The 17787-nt window shown below is 36.6% G+C and overlaps 1 protein-coding gene across 1 annotated transcript in view; it reads left to right on the top strand.

The window, feature by feature from the left end:
• The window catches only part of LOC128638257 (5-hydroxytryptamine receptor 3A), a 50882-nt gene extending 43397 nt beyond the window's left edge, over positions 1-7485 (top strand). The window contains exon 9 of the mRNA XM_053690113.1: positions 7176-7485. Coding sequence (XP_053546088.1) covers positions 7176-7450 — 275 coding nt within the window. The 3' untranslated portion in view covers positions 7451-7485. The remainder of the gene's footprint in view (positions 1-7175) is intronic.
• Positions 7486-17787: the final 10302 nt, after the last annotated feature.

The raw sequence follows: 17787 nt of genomic DNA, 5'->3' as shown, positions 1-17787 counted from the left end.
ACATGTGAGGCTGTACACGCACATATATGTAGCATGATGAATAATTTACTGCATGTGAGGCTGTACACGCACATATATGTAGCATGATGAATAATTTACTGCATGTGAGGCTGTACACACACATATATGTAGCATGATGAATAATTTACTGCATGTGAGGCTGTACTCGCACATATATGTAGCATGATGAATAATTTACTGCATGTGAGGCTGTACACACACATATATGTAGCATGATGAATAATTTACTGCATGTGAGGCTGTACACACACATATATGTAGCATGATGAATAATTTACTGCATGTGAGGCTGTACACACACATATATGTAGCATGATGAATAATTTACTGCATGTGAGGCTGTACACACACATATATGTAGCATGATGAATAATTTACTGCATGTGAGGCTGTACATACACATATATGTAGCATGATAAATAATTTACTGCATGTGAGGCTGTACATACACATATATGTAGCATGATGAATAATTTACTGCATGTGAGGCTGTACATACACATATATGTAGCATGATGAATAATTTACTGCATGTGAGGCTGTACATGCACATATATGTAGCATGATGAATAATTTACTGCATGTGAGGCTGTACACGCACATATATGTAGCATGATGAATAATTTACTGCATGTGAGGCTGTACACGCACATATATGTAGCATGATGAATAATTTACTGCATGTGAGGCTGTACACGCACATATATGTAGCATGATGAATAATTTACTGCATGTGAGGCTGTACACGCACATATATGTAGCATGATGAATAATTTACTGCATGTGAGGCTGTACACGCACATATATGTAGCATGATGAATAATTTACTGCATGTGAGGCTGTACACGCACATATATGTAGCATGATGAATAATTTACTGCATGTGAGGCTTTACATACACATATATGTAGCATGATGAATAATTTACTGCATGTGAGGCTGTACATACACATATATGTAGCATGATGAATAATTTACTGCATGTGAGGCTGTAAATACACATATATGTAGCATGATGAATAATTTACTGCATGTGAGGCTGTACATACACATATATGTAGCATGATGAATAATTTACTGCATGTGAGGCTGTACATACACATATATGTAGCATGATGAATAATTTACTGCATGTGAGGCTGTACATACACATATATGTAGCATGATGAATAATTTACTGCATGTGAGGCTGTACATACACATATATGTAGCATGATGAATAATTTACTGCATGTGAGGCTGTACATACACATATATGTAGCATGATGAATATTTACTGCATGTGAGGCTGTACACACACATATATGTAGCATAATGAATAATTTACTGCATGTGAGGCTGTACATACACATATATGTAGCATGATGAATAATTTACTGCATGTGAGGCTGTACACACACATATATGTAGCATGATGAATAATTTACTGCATGTTAGGCTGTACATACACATATATGTAGCATGATGAATAATTTACTGCATGTGAGGCTGTACATACACATATATGTAGCATGATGAATAATTTACTGCATGTGAGGCTGTACACACACATATATGTAGCATGATGAATAATTTACTGCATGTGAGGCTGTACATACACATATATGTAGCATGATGAATAATTTACTGCATGTGAGGCTGTACACACACATATATGTAGCATGATGAATAATTTACTGCATGTGAGGCTGTACACGCACATATATGTAGCATGATGAATAATTTACTGCATGTGAGGCTGTACACGCACATATATGTAGCATGATGAATAATTTACTGCATGTGAGGCTGTACACGCACATATATGTAGCATGATGAATAATTTACTGCATGTGAGGCTGTACATGCACATATATGTAGCATGATGAATAATTTACTGCATGTGAGGCTGTACACGCACATATATGTAGCATGATGAATAATTTACTGCATGTGAGGCTGTACACTCACATATATGTAGCATGATGAATAATTTACTGCATGTGAGGCTGTACACACACATATATGTAGCATGATAAATAATTTACTGCATGTGAGGCTGTACATACACATATATGTAGCATGATGAATAATTTACTGCATGTGAGGCTGTACATACACATATATGTAGCATGATGAATAATTTACTGCATGTGAGGCTGTACATACACATATATGTAGCATGATGAATAATTTACTGCATGTGAGGCTGTACATACACATATATGTAGCATGATGAATAATTTACTGCATGTGAGGCTGTACACACACATATATGTAGCATGATGAATAATTTACTGCATGTGAGGCTGTACACACACATATATGTAGCATGATGAATAATTTACTGCATGTGAGGCTGTACACACACATATATGTAGCATGATGAATAATTTACTGCATGTGAGGCTGTACACACACATATATGTAGCATGATGAATAATTTACTGCATGTGAGGCTGTACACACACATATATGTAGCATGATGAATAATTTACTGCATGTGAGGCTGTACATACACATATATGTAGCATGATGAATAATTTACTGCATGTGAGGCTGTACACACACATATATGTAGCATGATGAATAATTCATTAAAGGGATATGAACCCCAATTTATTTATTTCCTGATTCAGATATTCACCATTTTAAGCAACTTTCTAATTTACTCCTATTATCATTTTTTATTTAATATTATCAAAAGTATCCACCAATCAGCAAGCACTATCCAGGGTGCTGACCAAAAATGAGCCTGCTCCTAAGCTTAGATTCTTGCTTTTTCAAATAAAGATAGCAAGAGAACGAAGAAAAAATTATAATAGGAGTAAATAGAAAGTTGCTTAAAATTGCTGCTCTAGCTGAATCATGAAAGAAACAATTTGGGTTTACTATCCCTTTAATGATGGCAGCTTAATGTATCTATAGATAATGAGCTACGGTTGGGTTTTTATCACCTAGGTTACGAGTTTTGAGCGCTATAGGGAAAGTAAAGAACACCACAAAAGTGGCATAATTTAATTCCCTATAGTGCTGCTATTACAAGTTTTCAAAAACACGACTTGCACGTGCAATATGGAGATTTTGAGAATCATACCGCACAAAAAAGCAGCGCTGTGTTTGATGTGCTGGTGCACGCTTTCCCCATAGACATCAATGGGGAGAGCCGGCAAAAAAAAGTTTAACACCTGCGATCGCAGAAACAAAAGCTCCGTAACGCAGCCCTATTGATGTCTATGGGAAAAAAAAATACAGTTTAAACCCCTAACATAAACCCTACATCTAAACACCCCTAATCTGCTGCCCCCAACATCGCCGACGCCAGCCTACAGTTATTAACCCCTAATCTGCCGCTCCCGATATCGCCGCCACCGAAATAAAATTATTAACCCCTAATCTGCTGCTCCCAATATCGCCGCCACTATACTAAAGTTATTAACCCTTATTTTGCTGCACCCCAAAATCGCTGCAACTATATTAAAGTTATTAACCCCTATTCCACCACTCCCGATATCGTCGCCACCTAACTAAAGCTATTAACTTCTAAAAATCTGGCCTCCCACATCATTACCACTAAATACACCTATTAACCCCTAAACCGCCAACCCCCCCACATCCCAACAACCTAAATTAAACTATTAACCCCTAAGCCTAACGTAACCCTAAACCTAACCCTAACACCCCCTAACTTTAACATAATGAAATTAGATCTAAATTAAATTTACAATTATTAACTAAATAATATCTATTTAAAACTAAATACTTACCTGTAAAATAAAACTTAAGATAGCTACAATATAACTAATAGTTACATTGTAGCTAGCTTACGGTTTATTTTTATTTCACAGGTAAGTTTGTATTTATTTTAACTAGGTAGATTAGTTAGTAAATAGTTATTAACTATTTACTAACTACCTAGTTAAAATAAATACAAATTTACCTGTAAAATAAAACCTAACCTGTCTTACACTAAAACTTACCAAAAAAAAATAAAAAAAATACCATTACAAAAAAAAAAAAAATTATCCAAAAAAATAAAGATTATTCCTATTCTAATACCCTTTTAAAAATAAAAAAGTCACCCCAAAATAAAAAAGCCTAATCTAGAATAAACTACTAAGAGCCCTTAAAAGGGCCTTTTGGGGGGGCTTTAAAAGGGCCTTTTGTAGGGCATTGCCCTAAGTTAAACAGATCTTTTGCTACAAAAAAAACCCCTAATAAATACATTACACAAAATAACAAACAAATTATAAAAAATAAAAAAAATATTCCTATTCTAATACCCATAAAAAAACACCCCAAAATAAAAAAAACCAATCTAGAATAAACTACCAATGGCCCTTAAAAGGACCTTTTGTAGGGCATTGCCCTAAAGATAGCTGCTCTTTTAGTGAAAAAAAAGTACAAAAAACCTAAGCTACCCATTGCCCTGAAAAGGGCATTTGTATGGGCATTGCTCTTAAAAGGGCATTTAGCTCTTTTACTGCCCAGACCCTAAACTAAAAAAAAAACACCCAAAAAAACCTCAAAAAAGCCTAACACTAAGACCAGAAGACGTCCAGCGTGGAGCATCCTCTTCATACGGTCGCCGACATACACTGAATCTTCAATGCAAGGTACGCAATCCAAGATGGCGTCCTTTGCATTCCTATTGGCTTAAAAATTTGAATCAGCCAATAGGAATTAGAGCTGCTAAAATCCTATTGGCTGTTAAAATCAGCCAATAGGATTTAAGCAGCTCTCATTCTATTGGCTAATTCGAATTAGCCAATAGAATGAGAGCTGCTTAAATTCTATTGGCTGATTTGAATAGCCAATAGGATTTTAGCAGCCCTAAGAGATGTCTTCAGGATGGACCCGCTCCACACCTCCAGGATCAAGATAGAATATGCCGCCTGGATGAAGATTGAAGAGGCCGTCTGGATGAAGACTTCTCACCGCTTGGATCAGGACTTCAACTCCGGGATGAAGATCGTTCAAGCAGGACTTTAAAAACTGTAAGTGGATCGTCAGGGGGTTAGTGTTAGGCTTTTTTAAAGGTTTTTGGGGTGTTTTTTTTTTTTTTAGTTTAAGGTCTGGGCAGTAAAAGAGCTAAATGCACTTTTAAGGGTGATGCCCATACAAATGCCCTTTTGAGGGCAATGGGTACCTTAGTTTTTTTTAAGAATTAGGTTTTTTATTTTGAGGGGTTGGTTGGGTGGTGGGTTTTACAGGTAAAAGAGTTGTTATCTTTGGGGCAATGCCCCAAAAAAGGCCCTTTTAAGGGTCATTAGTAGTTTATTGTAGCCTATGTTTTTTATCTTGGGTAGGCTTTTTTATTTTGATTGTGCTATTAGATTAGGTGTAATTCTTTTTTATTTTTGATAATTTCGTTTGTTATTTTCTGTAATTTAGTGTTTATTATTTTTTGTAACTTAGTATTTTTTATTTTTTTGTAATTAGATACTTTGTCATTTTTAGAGTAGTGTTAGTTTTTTTTAATGTGTAGTTTAGTTTAATTTAATTGGTAGTTAGTTTAATTTTAGTTTAATAATTATATTAGTTTAATTGTTAGTTTAAACGTAGTTTTTTAATTTGACAGGTAAGTTTTAATTTAAGTTAGGGAAATTGTAATTTTAATATAAAGTTAGGGGGGCGTTAGGTTTAGGGGTTACTAGTTTAAATTAGTTTATTGTGATGTTAGGGGCTTTCGGTTAAGGGTTTAATAGTTTAGTTTAGTATATTTCGTTGTGGGGAGGCTTGCGGTTTAGGGGTTAATAGGTTTATTATAGTGGCGGCGGTGTAGGGCTTAATAACTTTAGTATAGTGGGGGCGATGTGGGCGGACGGCAGATTAGGGGTTAATAATATTTAAATAGAGTTTGCGATATGGGAGGGTGGCAGTTTAGGGATTCATAACTTTGGTGAGGATGTCAGGGAGTGGTGGAATAGGGGTTAATAATTTTTTTTAAGTGGCAGCGAAATTGGGAGTGGCAGATTAGGGGTTAAAAACTTTAAAATAGTGTTTGCGATGCGAGAGAGCATCAGTTTAGGGGTTAATAGGTAGTTTATGGGTGTTTAGTGCACTTTTTAACACTTTAGTTATGAGTTTTATGTTACAGCTTTGTAGCGTAAAACCCATAACTACTGACTTTAGATGGCGTTACGGATCTTGTCATTTTAGGCTGTAACGCTCGATTTTTAGCCTCACCGAAAAACTGGAAATACCGGCGCTATTGGAATCCCATGAAAAAACATAATTGTTAGGAGTGCGGTACTGACATTGCGGTACAGGCTAAAAGGCTTGCGGTAAACCTATACCGACAAGACTTGTAATGGCTGCGTTAGGGAAAATGATGCGTTATGGGCTACAACGCTGCTATTTGACTCATAACGCAAAACTCGTAATCTAGGTGATAGTGAGATTAGGAGGTTCTAGAAATAAAAATGTGGGGATTAAACACTGATCATACAAAACAAGTCTGGAGAACGGGCTAAAGGTCGCACCTCAGTATCTATTCTCTATAAATGTTTCTAGGTCTTGCAATCTGGAAGGTGTTTTCTCTTGTTCCATATTCGCTATCCACGTGAATGCGCTTCTTGCCTTCCTAGTGTTCAGCACTATAGAATACTTTGCTTATGCACTTATACAGTTAACCTGTTGCTAGTCACACCACTTAACCTTTATAAGTAACATCTTTGCGCTGCTTGTCTATTTGGCCAGTTTCCAGCAACCTGGAACTTATTTCCTGGCCTGCCCTGACCTTGGGTTGTTTAATGACTTTGCATTACCAGCTGCCTGCCCAGATTTCAGATTATTTAATGACTTTGCCTTGATTGCGCCTGCTCTTCCCTTGACTCTTGTATATCTGGCCCCTGCTGTTTCCAAATATACTTTTGTCACAGCCACTCCCTTTAAGGAATCCTTCCACCTGACTGCGACTTGCGGCCAAGAACAGGAGGGTTGAACTTGAACGTGGATGTTGTCAGTTGTGTTCCTGACAGGAGGTCTGTATGTGGAGTTAGGACTGGCAGGGACTCATAACGACTGAAGTTCCATTGCACACCTGTACACCCCTGTACAACTGGTACTTCCTCCACAGTACTTCACAATGGAATCCTGATGGGTTTGAATGGGGGACATGATTAAAAACAGGTATTAAATATAAGATAATTGTGTTTCTGTCTGCCCCACAGATAAATTGACCAAAGACAACAAGGAACATGGAAATGAGTATGAGATACTGGAAGAGGTGACTGCAAATAAAGCTCCTGAAACGATTGAGCGTATACTCCAAGAGATTTCAACCATACGAAAATATCTTCTGAGAAGAGAGGAGTGTGAGACTGCTGATGAATGGCTTCAAGTTGGATATGTTCTTGACAGTCTTCTCTTCCGTGTATATTTACTAGTGATATTAGCATATGCCGTTACCTTGGCAACTATGTGGATCTATTGGAGACAGAACTGATTTGTCTAAACATCTGGCACATAGAAAGAGAATGTTTTGTGCATTATGTATTTTATATATAAGGGTCTGCACCTGTCTTTTTATATAAGGGTCTGCACCTGTCTTCTTATATAAGGGTCTGCACCAGTCTTCTCAAATAAGGGTCTGCTCTTGTCTTCTTATATAAGGGTCTGCACCTGTCTTCTTATATAAGGGTCTGCACCTGTCTTTTTATATAAGGGTCTGCACCAGTCTTCTTATATAAGGGTCTGCACCAGTCTTCTTATATAAGGGTCTGCACCAGTCTTCTTATATAAGGGTCTGCACCAGTCTTCTTATATAAGGGTCTGCACCAGTCTTCTTATATAAGGGTCTGCACCAGTCTTCTTATATAAGGGTCTGCACCAGTCTTCTCAAATAAGGGTCTGCTCTTGTCTTCTTATATAAGGGTCTGCACCTGTCTTCTTATATAAGGGTCTGCACCTGTCTTCTTATATAAGGGTCTGCACCAGTCTTCTTATATAAGGGTCTGCACCAGTCTTCTTATATAAGGGTCTGCACCAGTCTTCTTATATAAGGGTCTGCACCAGTCTTCTTATATAAGGGTCTGCACCAGTCTTCTTATATAAGGGTCTGCACCAGTCTTCTTATATAAGGGTCTGCACCTGTCTTCTTATATAAGGGTCTGCACCAGTCTTCTCAAATAAGGGTCTGCTCTTGTCTTCTTATATAAGGGTCTGCACCTGTCTTCTTATATAAGGGTCTGCACCAGTCTTCTTATATAAGGGTCTGCACCAGTCTTCTTATATAAGGGTCTGCACCTGTCTTCTTATATAAGGGTCTGCACCTGTCTTTTTATATAAGGGTCTGCACCTGTCTTCTTATATAAGGGTCTGCACCAGTCTTCTCAAATAAGGGTCTGCTCTTGTCTTCTTATATAAGGGTCTGCACCGGTCTTCTTATATAAGGGTCTGCACCAGTCTTCTTATATAAGGGTCTGCACCAGTCTTCTTATATAAGGGTCTGCACCTGTCTTCTTATATAAGGGTCTTCACCAGTCTTCTTATATAAGGGTCTGCACCAGTCTTCTCAAATAAGGGTCTGCACCTGTCTTCTTATATAAGGGTCTGCACCTGTCTTCTTATATAAGGGTCTGCACCAGTCTTCTTATATAAGGGTCTGCACCTGTCTTCTTATATAAGGGTCTGCACCTGTCTTCTTATATAAGGGTCTGCACCAGTCTTCTTATATAAGGGTCTGCACCTGTCTTCTTATATAAGGGTCTGCACCAGTCTTCTTATATAAGGGTCTGCTCTTGTCTTCTTATATAAGGGTCTTCACCAGTCTTCTTATATAAGGGTCTGCACCAGTCTTCTCAAATAAGGGTCTGCACCTGTCTTCTTATATAAGGGTCTGCACCTGTCTTCTTATATAAGGGTCTGCACCAGTCTTCTTATATAAGGGTCTGCTCTTGTCTTCTTATATAAGGGTCTGCACCAGTCTTCTTAAATAAGGGTCTGCTCTTGTCTTCTCAAATAAGGGTCTGCTCTTGTCTTCTTATATAAGGGTCTGCACCTGTCTTCTTATATAAGGGTCTGCACCAGTCTTCTTATATAAGGGTCTGCACCTGTCTTCTTATATAAGGGTCTGCACCAGTCTTCTTATATAAGGGTCTGCACCTGTCTTCTTATATAAGGGTCTGCACCTGTCTTCTTATATAAGGGTCTGCACCAGTCTTCTCAAATAAGGGTCTGCTCTTGTCTTCTTATATAAGGGTCTGCACCTGTCTTCTTATATAAGGGTCTGCACCAGTCTTCTTATATAAGGGTCTGCACCAGTCTTCTTATATAAGGGTCTGCACCTGTCTTCTTATATAAGGGTCTGCACCTGTCTTTTTATATAAGGGTCTGCACCTGTCTTCTTATATAAGGGTCTGCACCAGTCTTCTTATATAAGGGTCTGCACCAGTCTTCTTATATAAGGGTCTGCACCTGTCTTCTTATATAAGGGTCTGCACCAGTCTTCTTATATAAGGGTCTGCACCTGTCTTCTTATATAAGGGTCTGCACCTGTCTTCTTATATAAGGGTCTGCACCTGTCTTCTTATATAAGGGTCTGCACCAGTCTTCTCAAATAAGGGTCTGCTCTTGTCTTCTTATATAAGGGTCTGCACCTGTCTTCTTATATAAGGGTCTGCACCAGTCTTCTTATATAAGGGTCTGCACCAGTCTTCTTATATAAGGGTCTGCACCTGTCTTCTTATATAAGGGTCTACACCTGTCTTCTTATATAAGGGTCTGCACCAGTCTTCTCAAATAAGGGTCTGCTCTTGTCTTCTTATATAAGGGTCTGCACCTGTCTTCTTATATAAGGGTCTGCACCAGTCTTCTTATATAAGGGTCTGCACCAGTCTTCTTATATAAGGGTCTGCACCTGTCTTCTTATATAAGGGTCTGCACCTGTCTTTTTATATAAGGGTCTGCACCAGTCTTCTTATATAAGGGTCTGCACCAGTCTTCTTATATAAGGGTCTGCACCTGTCTTCTTATATAAGGGTCTTCACCAGTCTTCTTATATAAGGGTCTGCACCAGTCTTCTCAAATAAGGGTCTGCTCTTGTCTTCTTATATAAGGGTCTGCACCTGTCTTCTTATATAAGGGTCTGCACCAGTCTTCTTATATAAGGGTCTGCACCTGTCTTCTTATATAAGGGTCTGCACCAGTCTTCTTATATAAGGGCCTGCACCAGTCTTCTTATATAAGGGTCTGCATCTGTCTTCTTATATAAGGGTCTTCACCAGTCTTCTTATATAAGGGTCTGCACCAGTCTTCTTGAACAAGGGTCTGCACCTGTCTTCTTATATAAGGGTCTGCACCAGTCTTCTTATATAAGGGTCTGCACCAGTCTTCTCAAATAAGGGTCTGCTCTTGTCTTCTTATATAAGGGTCTGCACCTGTCTTCTTATATAAGGGTCTGCACCAGTCTTCTTATATAAGGGTCTGCACCAGTCTTCTTATATAAGGGCCTGCACCAGTCTTCTTATATAAGGGTCTGCATCTGTCTTCTTATATAAGGGTCTTCACCAGTCTTCTTATATAAGGGTCTGCACCAGTCTTCTTGAACAAGGGTCTGCACCTGTCTTCTTATATAAGGGCCTGCACCCAGGGCCGTTGCTAGGATTTTTTGTTACACAGGCGAAAATATAATTTGCTGCCCCCCCCCCCCCAAAAAAAAATGTTTTTAGAAAAGCTAATTATACAACATGTTATTGCTAGACAGCATCTCACACAACTGTACATCATGTCTCATATTGTGTTACACCTATAGAGTATGTTTTAAATAGGAAGTGGAGTGCAATATAGACAGGCAGCCAAGCACAGCGCCACATGACTTGACAGATTGACACACTATGAACAACAAAACAACATGGGGTCTACACAATAACACATTTTTACATCAAGGTAGAAAACATGTCACAGTTTACAAGTAACAGCTACACAAATAGGAGCAGAATTACATACAGTTTTACATAGCTGTTCTATTGTCCCACTGGCATTGCCCAAACTGAAATTTACTTTAACCCCTGGCCTGCTGCCTGCAAACAGATGAAAAAAAACCAGAAGTGAAGTACTGTACTACATACACCTCACTGGCAGTGGCATGGGCCCCAGCCCCAAGGCAAAGTCTACCATGTATATAACAGTGAGCCAGTTCTATTCTATTTTGATTAAAAATACCAATATATTGAAATAAAATTAATGATTCATTTTATTGAAATATATTGGCCTTTTTCATGATTTTATTACTTTGACAGTTGACTGACTGAGACGCTGAGTCTGAGTGAGAGAGTGACTGTCTATTTAAATAAATTGTGTGGTGTTAATTATGCGGCTGTGCCAGGCCAGAGCCATTGCGCATTTACCGTCCTCCTCTGCCTCAAGTTGTTACCACCACCAGTCAGTCTCTCAAAACACTTCACCCCGGGGGGGGGGGGGGGGGGAGTTGGGGCAAGTAATTGCCAGCAAATTAGCAATGGATCGGATTATGCCAATTGTGTGCCACTGACACTCAGCTGTAAAGTGCCACAGACAGTCTCACAGTGCCGCACCTGATCCACACTCACAGACTCACTGCCAGACCTGCCTGCAGCTGTTGGGGTTTAGATTCCCTTTTAATTACAGGGAGCAAAATAAATAAAGTATATTGTAAAGTTTGTTCTTTTGCTGTATGGAAATCCATTTAATTATTACACAGGACATTTGAATAATAAATTCATGAAGCATTTGCTATTTTTTGTTAAACAAGAGGAGGTTCCAAATATAATATCTGAAATAAGTCCAAATACCTCAGGAACAAACTGAGCAAAAATATAGAAGCCCGTTATTCATTATATACATCATTGTTTTTTTTTGTTTTTTTTAAATGGGTTGAATTATTTTCAAATGGTTGGCTACAAACATCGTTCAATTCCAAAATAAACAAACCAATAATTTTACTAAGAGATAATTGGAGAGGTTTTTCATCTGCCTCAATAAAATATATTTGGTCTTTCAAGGTTCAATAAAGCAATTCTTTTGGCACTAGTTTTGCCACTTGGTCCCCCGTGTCACTCACTACTCAGTCTGACTCACATCTATAAAGTTATTTATAAGTGGAAATGCAGTATTTATGCACCTTTGATAATTGATAAGACAACAGTATATATGATTAAAGGGCTGATGCTTGCTTTATATTATGTTTTCATGTATTATATTAGAATCTGTTGGTTGTAGTACATGAACATATATATATATATTTATAGGTGTAGCACGGTAATATGCTGTTTGACTGCTCATGTGACATAGTGGACCTCTGACAAAAAAGAACTTCTCTGATAAAATAAGTTTATTTGTGTATAATGTCTCTTAAACATTTTGTGTGTGGCGGTGTGTTCCTCCTTTTATACCGATTATGCACATGTTTCAGTGGTGAACCAACAGCTTTTGTTTTTATTTTTGTGAGGTGTGTTACATCATACAGTCCAACTATATCATTATTAGCCAGAGCTAATGCGACTCTAAAATAAAATTTAAGTTTAAATACAAGTTTAACTTGATTTCTTACATGTATTTTTTAACGTTCTTGTATCCCATTTATTATTATTTTAAATGAATATAAAATGAAATTATTAGAACAATATAATTACTCTATACTCAAGAAGTTAGATGACCATCCCTCCCTATGCTTCATCTGGGATAAATACATATACTCTTTAAAATCCCAGAATAACCACGTGTGAACAAACACAAAGACCTTTACTTCCCCTATACTATACCCGGACTAGTGAGCCTTATACTCATTATCCTCTTAGAGCCTCCCCAAATAAAAATACTGTTCACTAAACTACCAACTGAACCCACTACACTGCATTAGGACGCTACCACGTATCTTATCTTGCTATGATAAATTGATACACTGAGCCTAATTTGTTTTTAATTTATTTGTTTACATGTTTCTACTGGTTGTTTAAATTTTCAAAGTTATACCCACTAAACAGTCAACGAACTTTACTAAATGGACTTTAAAAAGCCAACCTGAAGATGTCACCCATGTTTATCAGTCAATTATGGCATTTATTCTCATCATTTACTTGTTGGATACATGACATATTCTTACCAATGTCTATTGTTCGGTACTTAAAAATAACTTGTAATAAGTACTTCTTTTATTACAATAAAGCTCTTTTGAAAACTTAAAAAAAATGAATAAATAAATAAAATAATTTCCCAAACCCTATCTAAGATATTGCTGCATTTTATCGTGATGAGATCTGCTTTTTTTTTTGGACCTACATGGTCACCTCTGTGGGTTAGTACAATGCGTATTTCTGGTGGGACATCAGGATGAAGACGCCATAACTATTAAACCTGCTGCTTATCGTGTTATGAAGGGAGTAGATGTCTGCATACAAGCAGTCAGTATGTGAGAGGGTAGTGATTTAGAGGAGAGATAGAGGATGTCATGTGAAAGAGACATTTAAAGAGGGAGAGTGAGGAACACCGGCACATGCATTCTGCCCGCCACAGACTGAGACCCCTGCCCTCCTACCTGCTTCAGTCGTCTCACTTGAATACCGGTCTGGGTGGGCATCACTCACGGATGTGGTTCATCAATCATTTTAGTGTCAGTCACGGTCACGCGGTGCCACTGCATTCCCCATTGCACGATTTCCCTCTCTCACACTCTCTGTGCACACAGATAGGCTTAGGCAGATCGCAGCTCATGCAAGCTCCACACGGCAGTGACGTCACGCCCACCTAGAACAGTAGCACAAGCAGCACTGCGCAGTAGCACTTGCAGCTAGGTGGCGGGTGCAGATTTATGCTGAGCTTATTATGTCACGCTTTGTCAGGCAAATCCACCTCGGCACCTACTTGCTGGGGGCAGCTGCCTATTTTGCCTTACATAAGCGCCGGCTTAGAAAAGGGTCAGGAACTAGTCTTCTTATTTAAGGGTCTTCACCAGTCTTCTTACTTAAGGGTCTTCACCAGTATTCTTATATAAGGGCCTTCACCAATCTTCTTATTTAAGGGTCTTCACCAGTCTTCTTATATAAGGGTCTGCACCAGTCTTCTTATATAAGGGTCTTCACCAGTCTTCTTATATAAGGGTCTTCACCAATCTTCTTATTTAAGGGTCTGCACCAGTCTTCTTATATAAGGGTCTTCACCTGTCTTCTTATATAAGGGCCTGCACCAATCTTCTTACTTAAGGGTCTTCACCAGTCTTCTTATATAAGGGTCTGCACCAGTCTTTTTAGTTTTATATCATGTTTATACACAGCACCCTCAGACAGACAGTACAGTAATCAGACAGTAATATTTATATGTTATATAATACAGCTTATACATGTAACCTAAAGGTAGTTTATATCATGTTTATACATAGCACCCTCAGACAGACAGTACAGTAATCAGACAGGTAATATTTATATGTTATATAATACAGCTTATACATGTAACCTAAAGGTAGTTTATATCATGTTTATACACAGCACCCTCAGACAGACAGTACAGTAATCAGACAGGTAATATTTATATGTTATATAATACAGCTTATACATGTAACCTAAAGGTAGTTTATATCATGTTTATACACAGCACAGACAGACAGTACTGTAATCAGACAGTAATATTTATATGTTATATAATACAGCTTATACATGTAACCTAAAGGTAGTTTTATATCATGTTTATACACAGCACAGACAGACAGTACTGTAATCAGACAGGTAATATTTATATGTTATATAATACAGCTTATACATGTAACCTAAAGGTAGTTTTATATCATGTTTATACACAGCACAGACAGACAGTACTGTAATCAGACAGGCAATATTTATATGTTATATAATACAGCTTATACATGTAACCTAAAGGTAGTTTTATATCATGTTTATACACAGCACCCTCAGACAGACAGTACAGTAATCAGACAGTAATATTTATAGGTTATATAATACAGCTTATACATGTAACCTAAAGGTAGTTTTATATCATGTTTATACACAGCACCCTCAGACAGACAGTACTGTAATCAAACAGGTAATATGTATATGTTATATAATACAGCTTATACATGTAACCTAAAGGTAGTTTTATATCATGTTTATACACAGCACCCTCAGTCAGACAGTACAGTAATCAGACAGTAATATTTATATGTTATATAATACAGCTTATACATGTAACCTAAAGGTAGTTTTATATCAGTTTATACACAGCACCCTCAGACAGACAGTACAGTACTCAGACAGGTAATATTTATATGTTATATAATACAGCTTATACATGTAACCTAAAGGTAGTTTTATATCATGTTTATACACAGCACCCTCAGACAGACAGTACAGTAATCAGACAGTAATATTTATATGTTATATAATACAGCTTATACATGTAACCTAAAGGTAGTTTTATATCATGTTTATATACAGCACCCTCAGACAGACAGTACTGTAATCAGACAGGTAATATTTATATGTTATATAATACGGCTTATACATGTAACCTAAAGGTAGTTTTATATCATGTTTATACACAGCACCCTCAGACAGACAGTACTGTAATCAGACAGGTAATATTTATATGTTATATAATACAGCTTATACATGTAACCTAAAGGTAGTTTTATATCATGTTTATACACAGCACCCTCAGACAGACAGTACAGTAATCAAACAGTAAAATTTATATGTTATATAATACAGCTTATACATGTAACCTAAAGGTAGTTTTATATCATGTTTATACACAGCACCCTCAGACAGACAGTAATCAGACAGGTAATATTTATATGTTATATAATACAGCTTATACATGTAACCTAAAGGTAGTTTTATATCATGTTTATACACAGCACCCTCAGACAGACAGTACAGTAATCAGACAGGTAATATTTATATATTATATAATACAGCTTATACATGTAACCTAAAGGTAGTTTTATATCATGTTTATACACAGCACAGACAGACAGTACTGTAATCAGACAGGTAATATTAATATGTTATATAATACAGCTTATACATGTAACCTAAAGGTAGTTTTATATCATGTTTATACACAGCACAGACAGACAGTACTGTAATCAGACAGGTAATATTTATATGTTATATAATACAGCTTATACATGTAACCTAAAGGTAGTTTTATATCAGTTTATACACAGCACCCTCAGACAGACAGTACAGTAATGTAATCAGACAGGTAATATTTATATGTTATATAATACAGCTTATACATGTAACCTAAAGGTAGTTATATATCATGTTTATACACAGCACCCTCAGACAGTACAGTACTGTAATCAGACAGTAATATTTATATGTTATATAATACAGCTTATACATGTAACCTAAATGTAGTTTTATATCATGTTTATACACAGCACCCTCAGACAGACAGTACAGTAATCAGACAGTAATATTTATAGGTTATATAATACAGCTTATACATGTAACCTAAAGGTAGTTTTATATCATGTTTATACACAGCACCCTCAGGCAGACAGTACAGTAATCAGACAGTAATATTTATATGTTATATAATACAGCTTATACATGTAACCTACAGGTAGTTTTATATCATGTTTATACACAGCACCCTCAGACAGTACAGTAATCAGACAGGTAATATTTATATGTTATATAATACAGCTTATACATGTAACCTAAAGGTAGTTTTATATCAGTTTATACACAGCACCCTCAGACAGACAGTACAGTAATGTAATCAGACAGGTAATATTTATATGTTATATAATACAGCTTATACATGTAACCTAAAGGTAGTTATATATCATGTTTATACACAGCACCCTCAGACAGTACAGTACTGTAATCAGACAGTAATATTTATATGTTATATAATACAGCTTATACATGTAACCTAAATGTAGTTTTATATCATGTTTATACACAGCACCCTCAGACAGACAGTACAGTAATCAGACAGTAATATGTATAGGTTATATAATACAGCTTATACATGTAACCTAAAGGTAGTTTTATATCATGTTTATACACAGCACCCTCAGGCAGACAGTACAGTAATCAGACAGTAATATTTATATGTTATATAATACAGCTTATACATGTAACCTAAAGGTAGTTTTATATCATGTTTATACACAGCACCCTCAGACAGTACAGTAATCAGACAGGTAATATTTATATGTTATATAATACAGCTTATACATGTAACCTAAAGGTAGTTTTATATCATGTTTATACACAGCACCCTCAGACAGACAGTACTGTAATCAGACAGGTAATATTTATATGTTATATAATACAGCTTATACATGTAACCTAAAGGTAGTTTTATATCATGTTTATACACAGCACCCTCAGACAGTACAGTAATCAGACAGGTAATATTTATATGTTATATAATACAGCTTATACATGTAACCTAAAGGTAGTTTTATATCATGTTTATACACAGCACCCTCAGACAGACAGTACTGTAATCAGACAGTAATATTTATATGTTATATATAATACAGCTTATACATGTAACCTAAAGGTAGTTTTATATCATGTTTATACACAGCACCCTCAGACAGTACAGTACAGTAATATTTATATGTTATATAATACAGCTTATACATGTAACGTAAAGGTAGTTTTATATCATGTTTATACACAGCACCCTCAGACAGACAGACAGTACTGTAATCAGACAGGTAATATTTATATGTTATATAATATAGCTTATACATGTAACCTAAAGGTAGTTTTATATCATGTTTATACACAGCACCCTCAGACAGACAGTACAGTAATCAGACAGTAATATTTATATGTTATATAA

The sequence above is a fragment of the Bombina bombina genome, chromosome 8 (genome assembly GCF_027579735.1).
Source record: "Bombina bombina isolate aBomBom1 chromosome 8, aBomBom1.pri, whole genome shotgun sequence".
In the NCBI taxonomy this organism is placed as follows: Eukaryota; Metazoa; Chordata; class Amphibia; order Anura; family Bombinatoridae; genus Bombina; species Bombina bombina.
The sequence above is the reverse complement of the archived record's forward strand: the minus strand, read 5'-3'. Positions and strand labels throughout refer to the sequence as shown.